The sequence below is a fragment of the Bison bison genome, unplaced genomic scaffold, assembly GCF_000754665.1.
Source record: "Bison bison bison isolate TAMUID 2011002044 unplaced genomic scaffold, Bison_UMD1.0 scf7180017864203, whole genome shotgun sequence".
Classification (NCBI taxonomy): domain Eukaryota; kingdom Metazoa; phylum Chordata; class Mammalia; order Artiodactyla; family Bovidae; genus Bison; species Bison bison.
In genome coordinates, this window is record NW_011494775.1 from 5,816,351 (window position 1) to 5,834,879 (window position 18,529).

An 18,529-nucleotide genomic window follows, 5' to 3' on the forward strand; every position below is an offset into this window, starting at 1 on the left:
CCTGCATGATGCTTTTTCTTGTTCTAGAAGCTGGTGCAGTGGCTAGGATTCACTGCCTCTGAGATCTTTGTGCACTTGCTGGGTGTTTTTTGTACTACTGACCCTGTGTGATTACAGCCTGGCTCCAAGCTTCTCCTGGCTAAACATGTTTGTGCCCTTCTTCGCTGCTCACAAGCTTGGCACTACTTCCCCACTATCATCTCCATGCACCTCTCCCAGGACAGAGAGAAGCAGTTGGCTGTGCTCAGCCTTTTCTGCTGCTGCTGCTAAGTTGCTTCGGTCGTGTCCGACTCTGTGCGAGCCCACAGATAGCAGCCCAACAGGCTCCCCCGTCCCTGGGATTCTCCAGGCAAGAACACTGGAGTGGGTTGCTATTTCCTTCTCCAATGCATGAAAGGGAAAAGTGAAAGTGAAGTTGCTCAGTTGTGTCCGACTCTTCGAGACCCCATGGACTGCAGCCTACCAGGCTCCTCCGTCCATGGGATTTTCTAGGCAAGAGTACTGGAGTGGCTTGCCATTGCCTTCTCAGCCTTTTCTGGGTATACACAATTCAAGTTCAAGATGATGTTGTGCCAGAAGCTGGTAGAGCAGACTTAGGAGCTCTGATTTGGCCTGATCATGTCTCACGTCTTCATTCTCCTGAAGTTGCTCATGAGCTGCACCGGCTGAGGCAACTAGCCTTGCAGAGGATAAGCTGGACCCCAGGCTGAGGTCCCACTTCTACCATACCAATGAAGAAGCCTGGACCTGAAAGTCGGCCTGTGCCCTGCCCAGTGCCCACTTTTCTCTATACCAATCATGTCTAAAATTATTCCCTCAGCAGGGATACAAAGAGCAGCCTTGATCCTTAAAATGTATTCCCTCTTATTTCACGCTTTGAATAGCTAATCCTGAATTAAGATCCTAGTAAAAGCCCCAGGCCAGACAGTCCTGACCTCCTCTGACAGTTGAAAACTGCATGTAAGTAAAATGGTCTGACGAGCTCTATTTTCATGGATTTGGGAAAGGACTCATCATACAAAGGCTGCTAAGCTGGAATCAGTGTTTCCCCTGGCCAGCAGAGCCAACCTGTGAGTTCTCTGTCCCATCCCCTGAGACAAGACTTCCTTGACACTCGATCTCTTTTTAAAAAAGTGTAAACCAGCTTGTGAATCCTCCCCTGTGCTACTGGGGAGGATGGTCCTTATCGTCATTCCAACCCAGGGAGAGTATGTTGAGTAAGCACGATGGGGACCCTATCTGGAGTCCTGTCGCCTGAGAAAAAACTTTTCACTTGCTTTCAAGGTGCTACTTGGCTTCCAATCCCAGCAGAATGCAGTGTCATGACTCTTCCACCACCTTGTGGCCAGCACTGTTAGCACACCTAAGACAGATTTAGGACCAGACAGATCTTTTCAAGAAAACTGGAGACACCAAGAGAACATTTGATGCAAAGATGGGCACAATAAAGGACAGAAACAGCAAGGACCTAACAAAAGTAGAAGAGATTAAGAAGAGGTGGCAAGAATACACAGAAATGTACAGAAAAGGTCTTAATGACCTAGATAACCACGATGGCATGATCACTCACCTAGAGCCAGACAGCCTGGAGTATGAAGTTAAGTGAACCTTAGGAAGCATTATGATGAACAACGCTAGTGGAGTGATGGAATTCCAGTTAAACTATTTCTAATTCCACAACATGATGCTGTTAAAGTGCTGCACTCAATACACCAGCAAATTTGGAAAACTCAGCAGTGGCCACAGGACTGAAAAAGGTCAGTTTTCATTCCAATCCCAAAGAAGGGCAATGCCAAAGAATCTTCAAACTACCATACAATTGTGCTCATTTCATATGCTAGCAATGTCATGCTCAAAATCCTTCAAGCTAGGTTTCAATAATACGTGAACCAAGAACTTCAGAGGTACAAGCAGGATTTAGAAAAGACAGAGGAACTAGAGATCAAATTGCCAGTATCCACTGGATCACAGATAAAGCTATGGAATTTCAGAAAAACATCTACTACTGCTTCATTGATTACGCTAAAGCCTTGGACTGTGTGGATCACAACAAATTGTCAAAAAAAAAGAGATGGAAATACTAGACCACCTTACCTGTCTCCTGAGAAATCTGAATGCAGGTCAAGAAGCAATAGTTAGAACCGGACATGGAACAACAGACTGGTTCAAAATTGAGAAAGAAGTACATCAAGGCTGTATATTGTCTCCCTGCTTATTTAACTTACATGTGGAGTACATTATGTGACATGTCAGGCTGGATGAATCACAACCTGGAATCAAGATTCCCAGGAGAAATATAAACAACCTCAGTTATGCAGATGATACCACTTTAACAACAAAAAGCGAAGAGGAACTAAACAGCTTCTTGATGAGTGGTAAAAGAAGAGAATGAAAAAGCTGGCTTAAAAATTCAACATTCAAAAAACTAAGATCATGGCATCTAGTCCTATCACTTCATGGCAAACAGATGGGGAAAAAGTGGAAATAGTGGCAGATTTTATTTTCTTTGCCTCCAAAATCACTACAGATGGTGACTGCAATCATGAAATTAAAAGACACTTGCTCCTTGGGAAGAAAAGCTTCTGACAAACTTAGCGTATTAAGAAGCAGGGACATAACTCTGCCAACAAAGGTCCATACAGTCAAAGCTATGGTTTTTCCAGTAGTCATGTACGGATGTGAGAGCTGAACTATAAAGAAAGCTGAGTGCTGAAGAATTGATGCTTTCCAACTGTGGTACTGGAGAAGACTCTTGAGAGTCCCTTGGACTGCAAGGAGATCAAACCAGTCAATCTTAAAGGAAGTCAACCCTGAATAGTCATTGGAAGGACTGATGCTGAAACTCCAATACTTTGGCCACCTAGTGGGAAGAGCCAACCCACTGGAAAAGACCCTGATGCTCGGAAAGATTGAGGGCAGGAGCAGAAGGCAGTGACGGAGGATGAGACGGCTGGATGGCATCACTGACTCAATGGACATGAGTTTGAGCAAGCTCAGGGAGATAATGGAGGACTGGTGTGCTGCAGTCCATGGGCTTGCAGAGACAGACACAACTCAGTGACTGAACAACAAAGGGATAAGAAGAGGGGTTTTCCAAGTGGCATAGTGGTAAAGTATCCGCCTGCCAACACAGGAGATGCAGGTTTGATCCCTGGGTCAGGAAGGTCGCCTGAAGGAGGAAAACTGCAACCCACTCCAGTATTCGTGCCTGGAGAATTCCACGGACATAGAAGCCTGGCAGGCTAGAGTCGGGCATGACTGAGCTCGCACACAAGGGATCAGAAGGAGGGGCAGGTGTTCTAATGCTCACAGGCACTGAGACCTACGAATGTTAAGTTTACAAGTGATCATAGCCCACGTCTGTTGGACTGATGTCTTTGGTTTGATGTCAATCAGGTGCTAAATGAGAGCAATTGCTAAGATAATGTTTTGCTAGGGAAGGAAAAGGGGGAGCAGAACTGAAACATTTGATTCATTAAAAAATTCTAATAACCTAATGAGGAAAAATATATGCAACTCACATTATAAAACAGCAAAGAGCTAATCTCTCTAATATTCGAAGAACTACAAATCAAAATGAAGACCACGCTTCCCTGGTAGCTCAGTAATAAAGAATCCGCCTGCCAACACAGGAGACGTAGGTTCGATGCCTGATCCGGGAGGATCACACATGCCACGGAGCAACTAAGCCTGTGGGCCACAGCTATTCAGCCTGTGCTCTAGAGCCCTGGAGTTGCAACTAATGAAGCCCACATGCCCTAGAGCACATGCTCTGTAACAGAAGAGGAACCCACAATGAGAAGCCCACACACTACAACTAGACAGCAGCCCCCCTTGCAGCAACTAGAGAAAGGCTTGTGCAGCAACAAAGACCTAGCACAGCCAAAAATAAACATTTTTTTTTTAATTAGAAGTTTTAAAAATGCAGTGGAGAAAAGGATTTTAAAAAATGTTTTCTAAAAAACTGAGGACCATAAATTTAAAATAAAATGAGGAAAGGATAGGAATATTTCACAAAAAGTGAAATACAAAATGGTTTATAAATTATAAAACATTCAAGTTTACCTAAAAAGTAAAATATCAAAATCGCACATACTTTGCTACCATTATTCATCGATCAGAATTATTTGACACGCCAATAAGCTGAGCTGATGAGGCTGTGGTCAAACAAGCCCTCTTATGCACTGCTGACATAAGTATAAATTAGTACAAATTCTCTAAAGGGCAATTAAACAATAGTTGTTAAAATTTAAAACATATGTATCCTCAGTCCCAGCAACTGCACTTCCAGGAAGTTAGCCTATAACCTACAAACTTATCATGTAAGAGCAAAATGTATTTGTCCAACTTTTACTCACTGTAATATTCTTGGCAATTAAAGAAACAAAATCTGGAAGTAACCGAGATGTCCAACAGAAAGAGACCATGCTGTGTTGTGTGCTTAGTTGCTCAGTCGTGTCCAACTTTTCGAACCCATGGACTGTAGCACACCAGGCTCCTCTGTCCATGGGAATCTTCCAGGCAAGAATACTGGAGTGGGTTGCCATGCCCTCCTCCAGGGGATCTTCCCAACCCAGGGATCAAAGCTAGGTCTTCTGCATTGCAGGTGGATTCTTTACCGTCTGAGCCAGCAGGGAAGCCCATGAATACTGGAGTAGGTAGCCTATCCTTTCTCCAGGGGATCTTCCCAACCCAGGAATTGAACTAGGGTTTCCTCTGTTGCACGAGGATTCATTACCAGCTGAGCCACCAGGGAAACCCCCCAAAAAAGAGACTATGGTTAAATATTAATAGATTATGGTACATGCATAAACTGGGACATTCTGCTCCACTACATGGAATGAAGCACCTCTCTAATGCTATGGAACAAATAAGGTAAACGTCCAAAATTTATTAAAAGAAAAATAAAAGTAAAGAAGGACCTATACTTACTTGCTTGGGTACATAAAAACCTCTGGAAAGATCTGTAACAAAATGGTAAAACTAGTAATCTCTGGGAAGGAAAATCTACGTAGTAGGTAGCAGAGGTGCTAAAGCTTCCCATACACCCTTTTATACATGTGATTTGATTCCAACACAAGGGCTATTATTAACTTTCCCAAAATATAAAGCTTATATTTAACAATAATCAGTTTACAAATAGAACAAAATACACCCAGGCCCTATTTACATAGCAATCAGATACACCATAGCACCAAAATCTAGAGCAGCAACTGCACAGAAGAGAGTTCACATAGAGGCCAGAGACCACTATCCTTAGATAGGCCCGATGGCAAGGTTAGCCCTGCCCTGGATCTAGGAATCTGAATAAGTAGTTCCCTAAAGTGACAGGAAAATTTCCTTAAATCATTAGAGTGGTACACTGTGCCTAAACTGTACAACGTAGTTTATGTTTTTATACTTAAATTTCCTTCTGGAATTCTCGTATTTTGGTACATCCAAGGTATAGCATGCCTTTGTGAATGACCCCCAACAGAAATCCTGGACTGAGCCTCAGGCAGAACTCTCCTGGTGTATAATATTTCACGTGTATTGTTACAACTTGTTTTTCGAGGAATTAAGAACTTCTGGTCTAACTCCAATGGATGGGGACTCGGAAGCTTTTAGCTGGTTTCCTCCAGATGTTCTCCACATACCATTTCCCTTTATTGATTCTGCTTTGCATCCTTTCACTATAATAGATCTTAGCCATGAATATGGCTTTATTCTGAGTCTTGTAAACTCTCCAAGTAAATCACCAAAATTCTCAAGGACCCGCAACACATAACTTAATCCATCACCCTTTAACTTGATCCCAAAAGCTGGAAAAGCATATCAGGCAGTCTTGCCATTTTACATTAAAATTTACCTCTATACAGAGCAAATTTTGTAACTCTGCTTATTTAACTTCTATGCAGAGTACATCATGAGAAACGTGGGGCTGGAAGAAGCACAAGCTGGAATCAAGATTGCTGGGAGAAATATCAATAACCTCAGATATGCAGATGACACCACCCTTATGACAGAAAGTGAAGAAGAACTCAAGAGCCTCTTGATGAAAGTGAAAGAGGAGAGTGAAAAAGTTGGCTTAATGCTCAACATTCAGAAAATTAAGATCATGGTATCCGGTCCCATCACTTCATGGGAAATAGATGGGGAAACAGTGGAAACAGTGGCTGACTTTACTTTTCTGGGCTCCAGAATCACTGTAGATGGTGACTGCAGCCATGAAATTAAAAGACACTTACTCCTTAGAAGGAAAGTTATGACCAACCTAGACATTAAAAAGCAGAGACATTACTTTGCCAACAAAGATCCATCTAGTCAAGGCTATGGTTCTTCCAGTGGTCATGTATGGATGTGAGAGTTGAACTATAAAGAAAGCTGAGCGCCGAAGAACTGATGCTTTTGAACTGTGGTGTTAGAGAAGACTCTTGAGAGTCCCTTGGACTGCAAGGAGATCCAACCAGTCCATCCTAAAGGAGATCAGTCCTGGGTATTCATTGGAAGGACTGATGCTGAAGCTGAAACTGCAATACTTTAGCCACCTGATGCAAAGAGCTGACTCATTGGAAAAGACCCTGGTGCTGGGAAAGATTGAGGTCAGGAGGAGACGGGGACGAAAGAGGATGAGATGCTTGGATGGCATCACCGACTCAATGGACATGGGTTTAGGTGGACTCCGGAGTTGGTGATGGACAGGGAGGCCTGGCGTGCTGTGGTTCATGGGGTCGCAAAGAGTCGGACACGACTGAGCGACTGAACTGAATACAGAGCAAAATTCAGAATCAAAGTTAGGACAGTAGGTGGGGGAAATGTCCACTGAAACCTGAAAGTCCACTAGAGATTTGGGGGAAAGCAGAAACCATCTAAGAAACACAGCGCCTGTATTGAATTTGAGCTCTTTAAAGGAAGTAGCATTCTTCTTTGCGTCCTCCAAATGTGGATTATAGGCCATAATCCAGTTCTTCCTGACAAAAGTCAGTACGATTTTACTAGATAGACAAGAAACAAGAACTCCATCAGACAGACTATGGGGTGAAATAACACTGCACCAAAATTAAGACAAAATAGGCCAATAAACAACAAAGTTCTACTGTACAGCACAGGGAACTATGTTCAATATCCTGTCACAATCACAATGGAAAGGAATATACATATGCACATACACACACACACACACACACACACACACACATATGGGGCTTCCCTGGTGGTTTAGACGATAAAGAATCTGCCTGCAATGCACAAGACCTGGGTTCCATCCCTGAGTGGGGAAGAGCCCCTAGAGAAGGGAACAGTAACCCACTCCAGTCTTCCTGCCTGGAGAATTCCATGGACAGAGGGGCTGGGCAGGCTACAGTCCATGGGGTTGCAAATGAGTCAGATACAACTTAGCGACTAACACATTACATGTATACATATACAAATGTATTCAATATAACCAAGTCATTCTGCTATACAGGGAAATTACACTATAAATCAGCTATACATCAAAAAAAATTTTTTTAATAAAAATTTAGAAAGACAAAAGAAGCCAAAGAACTAAAATATCAGATAACAACTGCAGAATGAGGTGATTCACTGGAAAAACAAATTCAACCACCTAAATTTCAACAGTACCTAAGGACACCACCATACTACAAGCACAAAGCTATAAACAGCCAGGCTTCCATCTAAATAGGCAAGTGGAAAATACAAGATGAAGTCTACTGCTGTCTTGCCTTTAGTGCTGGATATAAAAACAGCAAAGATACAGAGACAGGAATAGAGAAAAAGCATTTCTTATTGAGAGTATTCAACTAATTCAACAAACAAGAGGCTACCAAGCGCCAGGCACTATGCGGGGTGCTAGAAGGAATCCAGCAAGAAGCGGGCTTAGTCAGAGATAAGCCTTTAAACAGACAGAATAGAAGCAAGAGCAAAAACTAGGAAAGGAAAAAAAAATTCATGAGAACCAGTCTGAAAAGTTCTTAAAATAATGGTTACCACCTAAGACAAAAAGCAATTTATTTTCAATTAACAGCTTTCTTCTTTCTGCTTCTTCACAGACCCTAATAATGCGTAGGGATAAAACTTACCGAAACAACACAGTCCACAACAGGCTTTTTAAGAACACTTTCTGCTGTCTCCTTCAGTTTGGATAAAAGCATGGCAGTCACCTGCTCCGTGGTAAAACTACGTTCCTCCTCCATATACTTCACCTGCAATAAAAAACAAAAGGATCTAAACATTGTATTTCTTCATGTCCTAAAAACCTAAAATGAGTGATTTCTAAATCATCAGTGGAACATTATCTCAAGAGGAAATTCAGAAAATTAGTTTTGGAAGCAAAAATAATTTAAAGATCACTTTTAACTTGTTAACGTGCCTACCAACCAGGATACCTGGAGATGAGGTTCAGTTCAATTCAGCTCAGTCATGTCTGACTCTTTGAGACCCCACGGACTGCAGCATGCCAGGCTTCCCTATCCATCACCATATCCCAGAGCTTGCTCAAACTCATGTCCATCAAGTCAGTGATGCCATCCAACCATCTCATCCTCTGTCATTCCCTTCTCCTCCTGCCCTCAATCTTTCCCAGCATCAGGGTGTTTTCAAATGAGTCAGTTCTTCACATCAAAGTATTGGAGTTTCAGCTTCAGCATCAGTCCTTCCAATGAATACTCAGGACAAATTTCCTTTAGGATTGACTGGTTTGATATCCTTGCAGTTTCAAGGGACTCTGAGAGTCTTCTCCAACACCACAGTTCAATAGCATCAATTCTTCGGCACTCAGCTTTCTTTACAGTCCAACTCCTATAGCCATACAGGACAACTGGGAAAACCATAGCTTTGACTAGATGGACCTTTGTTGGTAAGATCAAGTCTCTGGTTTTTAATATGCTATCTAGGTTGGTCATAGCTTTTCTTCCAAGGAACAAGCATCTTTTAATTTCATGGCTGCAAACACCATCTGCAGTGATTCTGGAACCCCCAAAAATAAAGTCTGTCTCTGTTTCCACTGTTTCCCCATCTATCTGCCATGAAGTGATGAGACCGGATGCCATGATCTTAGTTTTCTGAATGTTGAATTTTAAGCCAACTTTTCCACTCTCCTCTTTTACTTTCATCAAGAGGCTATTTAGTTCTGCTTTGCTTTCTGCCATAAGGGTGGTGTCATCTACATATCTGAGGTTATTGATATTTCTCCCAGCAATCTTGATTCCAGCTTGTGCTTCATCCAGCCCAGCATTTCACATCATGTACTCTACACGTAAGTTAAATAAGCAGGGTGACAACATACAGCCTTGACATACTCCTTTCCTGATGTGGAACCAGTCTGTTGTTTCATGTCCAGTTTTAACTGTTGCTTCTTGACCTGCACAGCTTTCTCAGGAGGCAGGCAGGTAGTCTGGTATTCCCATTTTTTGAAGAATTTTTCAGTTTGCTGTAATACACACAGTCAAAGGCTTTGTTTTGGCATAGTCAATAAAGCAGAAGTAGATGTTTTTCTCCAACTCTCTTGCTTTTTCTGTGATTCAAGGGATGTTGGCAATTTGATCTCTGGTTCCTTTGCCTTTTCAAAACCTAGCTTGAACATTTGGAAGTTCTCAGCTTATGTACTATTGAAGCCTAGCTTGGAGAATTTTGAGCATTACCTTGCTAGCATTGTTCTTTACAGCATTGGACTGTACTTCCATCACCATTCACATCCACAACTGAGCGTTGTTTTTGTTTTGGCTCCATCTCTTCATTCTTTCTGGAGTTATTTCTCCACTCTTTTCCAGTAGCATATTGGGCACCTACTGACCTGGGGAGTTCATCTTTCAGTGTCATATCTTTTTGCCTTTTCATATTTTCATGGGGTTCTCAAGGCAAGAATACTGAAGTGGTTTGTCATTCCCTTCTCCAGCAGACCACGTTTTGTCAGAACTCTCCACCATGACCTGTCTGTCTTGGATGGCCCTACACAGCATGGCTCATAGTTTCATTGAGACAGACAAGGCTGTGGTCCATGTGATCAGTTTGATTAGTTTTCTGTGATTGTGGTTTTCATTCTGTCTGCCCTCTGACAGGTAAGGGTAAGAGGCTTAGGGAAGCTTCTGATGGGAGACAATGACTGTGGGGGAAACTGGGTCTTGTTCTGATGGGTGGGGCCATGCTCAGTAAATCTTTGATCCAATTTTCTGTTGATGAGCAGGGCTGTGCTCCCTCCCTGTTGTTTGACCTGAGACCAAACTGTGGTGGAAGTAATGAAGGTAATGGTGACCTCCTTCAAAAGGTCCCATGCACACACTGCCACATTCAGTGTCCCCAACCCTGCAGCAATCCACCGCCAACTCACGCCTCCTCCAGAGACTCCTGGACACTCACAAGCAAGTCTGAGTCAGTATCTCGTAGGGTCACTGCTCCTTTCATCTGCGTTCATGAGGACCACTATGTAAACGGTATGTTCTGACCACCAGCAAAACTTGAGACAACTACCTGGGAAGAAGCAAACTGGTGTGTAGCTCCCCATAACCCACACTGCCCCTCCATTAAAGGGCCTGGTGGTGGAAACTGTTTTACCATCTGACATACCATGTATACTTTACTTTGCTCACTGTGTTGACTTTATAATCATCACCTCAATTAGGATCCAATCTAAGGCAATAGTTTTTGTCAGATCTGGTGACTCGATGGACATGAGTTTGAGCAAGCTCCAAGAGTTGGTGATGGACAGGGAAGCCTGGCGTGCTGCAGTCCGTGGGGTCACAGAGTCAGACACGACTGAGCGACTGAACTGACCATTCACTGTCTTAGCCCCAACATCAAGGACAGACCTGACAAAATAAGTAACTGCTGACACCTTCAAGATATCCTACACCATGCATAAAGGTATGAAATTCTGACAAGAGTACAAACTGTAAATGCAGAAAAAACTGCCTAAGGTAAGGTCCTATTCCACATCCATACTTCCCAACTACAACACAGACCAAAAAATGTCAACTCTGTACTTTTAGCTCCAGCTCGAACTTGAAAACCATCTTCTCACCTTCTCCCTCCCAAACCCAACTATAATTTATTCTGGTTTAGAACAGTTTCTCACCTTACTGAATACAGATGGAAAAATAATCCTCCCAGTGAGCCTCTTTCAAGGCTACCTCTTCTTTTCTCATGTAAGTCTTCCAAAATTCCTCCAGCCTCATACTTGGATCCACAGGTGTTCTCCCTAGTCTCTTCCTCCCGTGGCTCTTCTGACTAAATCTGCCAATACCCACCCTATTTCTTTCATAACTATTAAGTAATCCTCATTTCCTCATCTCCGTTTCTTTTCCTCCTCTGCACTTCTTATCCATCATTAGGCCCATTAAAACTGTTTTTAAATTACTGCTGAAAATACCCTAAGTAAATCCAGTGATCATTTTTCAGTTATCAGAATTCTTTACTTTCAAATTCAACTGAATTCTCAGCTACAACTGCAAAACTATCTTTTTCCCACGATTTTCAACATCTCTTGGACTTGAACCTGTTCCCATGATCCTTAGTTCTCCAAATGGGGTGTCTCAAACATCAAATCTCCTTTCTCTAAACTCAGTTGCCTGGAAAGCTCAAACGTACTTCTGGATTCCTCTTACCACCTGAGTGCAAGAGACAGACATGTTCACTATACCCATCACTCAGCCTCTCATCTTTTTCAAATGATCAGCTCACGTCATGCTTCACAAAGAGATTCTCCTAGAAGTTCCAGAGATAGCAAAGACTAAACTCCCTTTTCTCCAAAAGAACATCACCACTTTCCAATCCTACTGTCAAGAGTATGACTACATATCTGGGAGTGACTTTAAAGTGTTGATTTCTTTTCTTGCTCTTCCAGTAATCATTCACTAAAATCATACCAGAAAGACTACTGGGAAGACTGCTGCATTAGAAAACAAGACAAGAAGTTAACTTCACATCATCACCACCTATCTGTCCAATCCCTACTAACAGTGCCACCTATGGCTCCCAAATAAAAGTCAGATCTTTAAAAAAAAAAAAAGCCAAATGGTCTTCACCAGCAAGACTTTTCCAAAGCATTTGTAACGATTTTCATTACAACTTAAAACTAGAATAGTATGATATACATTGATCTGATAGCATTCTCAAGGGCTTCCCTGATAGCTCAGTTGGTAAAGAATCCGCCTGCAATGCAGGAGACTCCGGTTCGATTCCTGGATCAGGAACATCTGCTGGCAAAGGGTAGACTATCCACTTTAGTATTCTTGGACTTCCCTTGTGGCTCAGCTGGTAAAGAATCCACTTGCAATGTGGGAGACCTGGGTTCGAGCCCTAGGTTGGGAAGATCTCCTAGAGGAGGGAATGGCTACTCACTTCTACACAGTCATCTGATGACATAAAATACTGTATTTCAATCATAAGGCATTATCTTCAGAACCTTACCTTTATACCTGTTAACCCAGTGGGCAACTGCACAATATCATATGCAAGTTTGGATTTTTCTGCCTCCACAAATGGATCAGAGAATGCTCGGCCATGGAATCTTTTAAATCCTTGGACTGTGTTCTTTGCATTGGAAATTACCTAAGAGAAAGGATATCAGAGTCAAAGAGTAGAAAGACTATTATAACAGCAATTAAATTGGGGGAGGGGGGGGAGATTCAAAAGTCTCAGGATTAAATCAGAATCCTTTTCATGCCACAAACTTTCCTTCCTAGTTTGTTTCCTTCAGCACTAAACCTTTATAAACGATGCCTTCTGAAGGGAGGCGTGACGAACCTATACAGGTCACACAGTGGCAGGCTAGGACCAGAGCCCAGTTTGTCTTACTTCCTCAGTAAGACAGATCATTACCCTTGTAAAAATATTTCCTGTTATTAAACTTCTAATGAACATTTACATTAAATTTTTATCTTTTAAAAATTACCTGTAGTTTGTGATTCAAACTTTCCAGGAGTCAATCCAACAGTATATATTAATTCGTTATTCTAGTGAATGAAACTGAAACTTACCATAAAGAAAAAACAGATGACACTAAGCCCACAAAGATAAATGCAAATAAACTGACACAGTATTATTTATCACAACAGAAAACTGAAAAGAGCCTAGAGGGTCAACGACAGGGAAATGAGTAAATAAATTACAGTCTATCCATACAATGGATAAATTATTTTAGAAGTCTGGAGACAAGTATCTATATGATATGATGTCACTTTCTTAGAGTAGGGGAGAAAAACATTTATATGCTTATAAAAGGTTACACATTAAAATAATAACAGTGGTTTTTGGACAGTGGTAGTATGCTAACTTCTAAATGCCTTATACTTGTACACCTGCATTTCCTAATTTATCTCTAACAAAAACTACTGTAATTTATGAAAAAAATGCTGGCAAAGATATTCAAAAACTGAAAATGAATTTCTGCTCAAGACTTATGGACTCTTCTTCCCAATGCAGGACTGCAACAAGTCCCAGGGAAAAACAACAGAGCTCCTCTGAATCCAATATGTCAAAGGCACAAACAGAAGTTCTTTTGTAAAACAATATGAGGCCTCCAAAGTCAGGCTCTGCTTCAGTAAGCTGCCAAGAAATTCAATACCACAATAACTATGTCAACCTAGAACTAGGCAGCCAGTTTAGTATAACGACTATTCTCAATAATGAAAGCAAGTTTAAAACCAAAACAGCTCTGTATGTGCTACCTGCTGTCTTCTAAAACATCTTGAACTTTCTGCAACTTATAAAACACCCAATTTAATTAAAAATCAATTGGTCAAGCACCATTTGGGGGGGCTTATAAACCTTAGGCCCAGACTGGTCCAGAAAAAGACAGTTATTCATTCTATTATGTTGCTCCAGACTGAACTATAGAAAGATCTAACATGCAACTCCTTAATTTTATACAACCTCAGGCACTGAGAAAAATACAACTCTTCAGGTTCTGCTGCTCTGCTTACTGAGAAACAAGCAAATAAGTCAGGCTCCTGGTTTAAAAGTAACCTAATGGTAAGTGTGCTTCTCCAAGTATGCTCTCCTTCCTTGAGAACCTTGATCAACAAGGTCAAATCAAGACACAACACTGACCCTAAATATGAGTAAGATGAAAATTCAACAAGACAGACTTTACCGATTAAATACCCAGGGGAAAAAAATTGTTAACAACAACTCAGGAACAAGTAAAACCTTGCTTTAACAGTATCTAGGTAAAACACATCCTGGTAGTTTGCATTAAACAGACCACTGTTCATGCTATTTTAAAAGCTCTTTGCTTCGCACTCAAGTGGCATGAGAATAGGTTTGTCTCTCAGTTGTACATGTGGGGGCTCCCAGTGCTCCACACATAACCGGCACTGAAAGAGCTGCTGCACTGGAGGATGGACCAACCACAGAAATAAGTATGAGAAAAACAGAACTCTACCTGGCTTTTAGCTGCTGCTCCAATTGAGCGATTCTTAGGTCCAAAAGAAATGCAAGCCCTAAAAGATAAAACAAACATTTAAGCATTAAACCTTACTGCAACATTACATCCAAAACCAGAGCGGACAAGATTTCTGAGTCTCAGCCAAAAAGCCCTGTTTTTTAACTGCACACAATAAGTCTATGATTTTGACCTTTCTACTGAGTAAAGCTGCCCATGGAATGCACTGCTTCTTAGAATAATGGGAATTCTGTAACTGAGATGTTGAAGCACAAGTCTGATATGACCATCTGTCTAAAATACTAGAGAGAGGTGGACTAACCAGTCTCCACTATCCTCTAATTCTTCAAGTCTGGTGTTCAAAATTCCAACATAAAATAATATACTGTCATATTAATACATCCATTAAATGTTCTTTGTGTTTTATAAACAGCTCATAACTTCGCCAAGAGAGTAGTCTACAAGCCCTGAAAACAACTCTTATCTTATTGTAAATATATGGAAAGTTATTTTTCTAGAACTAGTTTCCAAGGACTCAATTTTTCTTTTTTAATTTCTGACAAGGAACTTCATTCCCACTTCTGAACACATTCTTCCAAATCAATTCATATACTGCCTGCTGGTTTCACCTATATGACACTTATTTTAGAAAGCAGAATTGATACCTGCTTAAAGGTATAAATACTTTAAAACACTGTGTTTAAGCTTAGAAAGTCAGTTATACTTGGGAGTTGATGCCTTTGTTATCATGGCTTCTATGCTTCTCCCTGTGTTTCACTCTGGGACCTTGCCTGTGTTCCCTTTACTCTCATATTCATATGTTGCCTCCCTTTCCAGTGGCAGATTTCTCTCAAACTAAGATCAAATTCACCCATGCCACCCAAAAATTCTAAAAGACAAAGTTCTTCCCAGAGTCCATTTCCCCCTCAGGTTAGTAAACCCTTCTACTCCTACATTATTACTGAAGTAATAAATTGCTTATGTGCACTATCTTATTTAATCCTCATAAGCACCCTATCTTATTTCTACCATATAGAAGAGGAAACTGAGTCCAAAAAAAGGTATTATAGGTAAATGTATCCCAAGTCATAAAATCTGAAAACAACAGGAGTCAGGACTATAGATCATTTCTCCACTAGCTAGCTTTGATCTCCCTAGCCTCCCTGGACCCCTAATTCTTCTAATTTAGTGGAATGAGTAGGAATGAGAGCTCTGGTGCCATACTGCCTTGGTCCAAATCTGACACAATAATTAAATAGAACCATTTTACTTAGATAAACTTACTCTGTGCCTCAACAGCCCTTTCCAACTCCCAGAGCAGTTATAGCCAACTATGCCCTGTATCCCTACAGCATAGTCTGGGATCTCATGAGATTTCCTATGAACTCTAAGCTCTATGGGCCAGGAACATGCTGGGAGAGCCCTTCAAGAAGCACAGGTGTCAAGATCAGCCTTCCTGCAAATAGACGACCTATCACTTAAAAAAAAAATTTCCTGAGTACTACTTACCTGTCTCTCCTATGGTGGTGCTAGTAGTAAAGAACCTGCCTGTCAATGTGGCAGATAACAGACGTGGGTTCGATCCCTGGGTCATGAAGATCCCCTGGAGGAGGGCATAGCAACCCACTCCAGTATTCTTGCCTGGAGAATCCCATGGACAGAAAAGCCTGGAGAGCTCCAGTCCATAGGGTCGCAAAGAGTCGAACACAACTGAGTGACTGAACACTCAGCCCATAAAGTCCTTTAGGAAACTTCCCACTGTAATGTCGTCCACTCCATTCACCCTCTCCACTGCTTCTAGCCCATGCATGCAAACATACATCTTTCTAAAAGCCATCAGATCTGAATTTCTAAGATGTATCCCAACAAAACTAAAAGCCCATATTATTTATCTTTGTTTCCTATCTCCTCAAAACAGGACAAGCTCTAAGCATGAAAAAATTAATGTCCCCAACTTTACTGTATGTCCTATTGAAGGTTTAATTTTCTATTCTACCTTGGTAACTGTTTTGCTTCTACTTATCTTCCAAACAAAACGAATTACCAACATATAGGGTCCAGATTCCTTAATGTAGAACTTAAGGCCTCTCATAATTCCAAGCCCACTCCCACTTGCCAGCTGCATCTCATGCACACAGTGCCTCAACACAAGTCAGTCTTCCCATCTTCCTGCTTTGCGCTATCACTTTCGCCACCTGAAATGCCCTGGTCCTTCTAAACCTCACTCATTTTCCATAAACAGCACACACTTTGTGATGCATTCCCAATCCCTCTCAAGTAAAAATTAATCACTTCAACCTCTTACAACTTACTGGACTTTGGGCAATGCAAATGTAGAACACTTCCACCACCACACAATGTTCCACTGTGCAGAGCTGCTCTGAGTAATGTTCTCTTTGAAGTCAGTTAACATTTTCACCTACTCTTAAAAACGACATATGCCTTAACAGTAGTAGCTTGCAAGTGTTTCACAGATTTTGAAAAGCCGAATACAAGTTTGTCTCAGTTCAAATTATTCATCCTCTTATTTGTCTATCCATGCCCATGCTACAAACAGTTCCCCACTTCTGCTACAAAGCCATCAAATCTTATTAATGGAACATCAATCTTTACCACATAATACAGCAATCACACCTCAAACAAAGCACAGCTCTTGTAAAGTACTGGCAGAGTTCACACTCTTATCACATTGTAGAAAATCATTATTATATAATTTTTACATTCTAAAAAAGTTCTTTAACAAGCCAACTATTACAGTATAGAAAGAAATCCTTGGCTTTTCCACTCTATCAACTTGACTGAGTACAACATATGTACAGTTTGAAGGGAAAAAAAAGGGCTCAGGCTCTAGAATTAGACAATATGAGTCTGTCTGAATCCCTTCTCTATCTTTCAAGCTGTGTGACCTGTGGTATTTAACGTCCCTGAAATTCAATTTGCTCATCTCTAAAATAGGGAAGATTACATATGGTTGCTCTAAGGACTAAATTTGTTGATCCACTTTTGAAAGTGAAAGTCGCTCAGTCGTGTCCAACTCTCTGAGACCCCATGGACTATACAGTCCATTGGAATTCTCCAGGCCAGAATACTGGAGTGCGTAGCCTTTCCCTTCTCTAGCGGATCTTCCTGACCCAGGAATCGATCCAAATCGAATCGGATCCTGCATTGCAGGCCGATTCTGTACCAACTGAGCTATCAGAGATCCACTTTTAAAGGGCTTTATTATTAGAGACTGGCACACCATAAATAATATTAGCTATTATTAATCCTCCAACAGTTGCAAGTTTTATACAAAAAATATACCAACAAAGGCTTAGTGGTTAGGATTCAGGGCTTTCACTGCAGTGGCCTGGGTTTAATCACTGGTCAAGGAACTGAGATTCCACAAGCTGAGCAGATGGCCAAAACAAAACTAAAATATACCAAATAGTTTGCCCTGAATGTTCTACTTCACCCTCTCAAACTATTTACTAAAACCCACTCAGTCATCTTTAAATCATAAGGAATAAAAAATCTACCATTTCCTTCTCAATAGGACAAGTGAATGAGATCAGTATGTTAAACAGCACTAACCGCAGAGGTTTTTCAACTACAAGCTTACACTTACAAATACTTATATGTGAAAAGGGCCCAGAAAGATTAGGTCAGATATTGGGGCCACCACTAGAACAATCTCATTGCAGAAAATTAGCGAAGTGTAAAGAAGAAAAGAAGTATTATCAGCAACTCCACAACCAAAACCCTCCCCCCATAAATGGCCACCACTACCATTTAGGTAAATATTCCTATGCAATCCTAATAAATAATTATTTTAAAAACAGAAGCTACATACCCCCAGTAAATTTGTTTCTCAACAAACACACTCTAAAATCTTCAGTGACTGAATAATTCTGTCCAAGTTTTGATAGCGAACCAGATATTTAAAGTAAACATGTACCACTTACCACTCACCAGGATATTCAAAATTTGCACACAGCCTATATGGAATCCCCATGTATGGCAGAAAGCCTATCTTTCATCCAAGCAGGTCCTGAAATGGTCTTGCTATTCTAATTCACAAAGATCCTATTTTTACTAACTCTTTCTTTTTCATAATCCTGCTTCTGATATCACTACTCCTTTAAACAGAAAAAGAAACCCTCAAGCTCGGTTCCTAAGTATTCATTGAAT

General features: G+C 41.1%; 1 protein-coding gene across 1 annotated transcript in view; it reads right to left on the reverse strand.

Moving 5' to 3' along the window:
- Window positions 1–18,529, reverse strand: part of HSPA4 (heat shock 70kDa protein 4) — a 54,689-nt gene that overhangs the window by 29,097 nt on the left and 7,063 nt on the right. The window contains exons 2-4 of the mRNA XM_010844524.1: window positions 14,360–14,417; window positions 12,385–12,525; window positions 8,061–8,183 (exon numbers count right to left, since the gene is read on the reverse strand). Of these exons, the coding sequence (XP_010842826.1) occupies window positions 8,061–8,183; window positions 12,385–12,525; window positions 14,360–14,417 (322 nt within the window). The remainder of the gene's footprint in view (window positions 1–8,060; window positions 8,184–12,384; window positions 12,526–14,359; window positions 14,418–18,529) is intronic.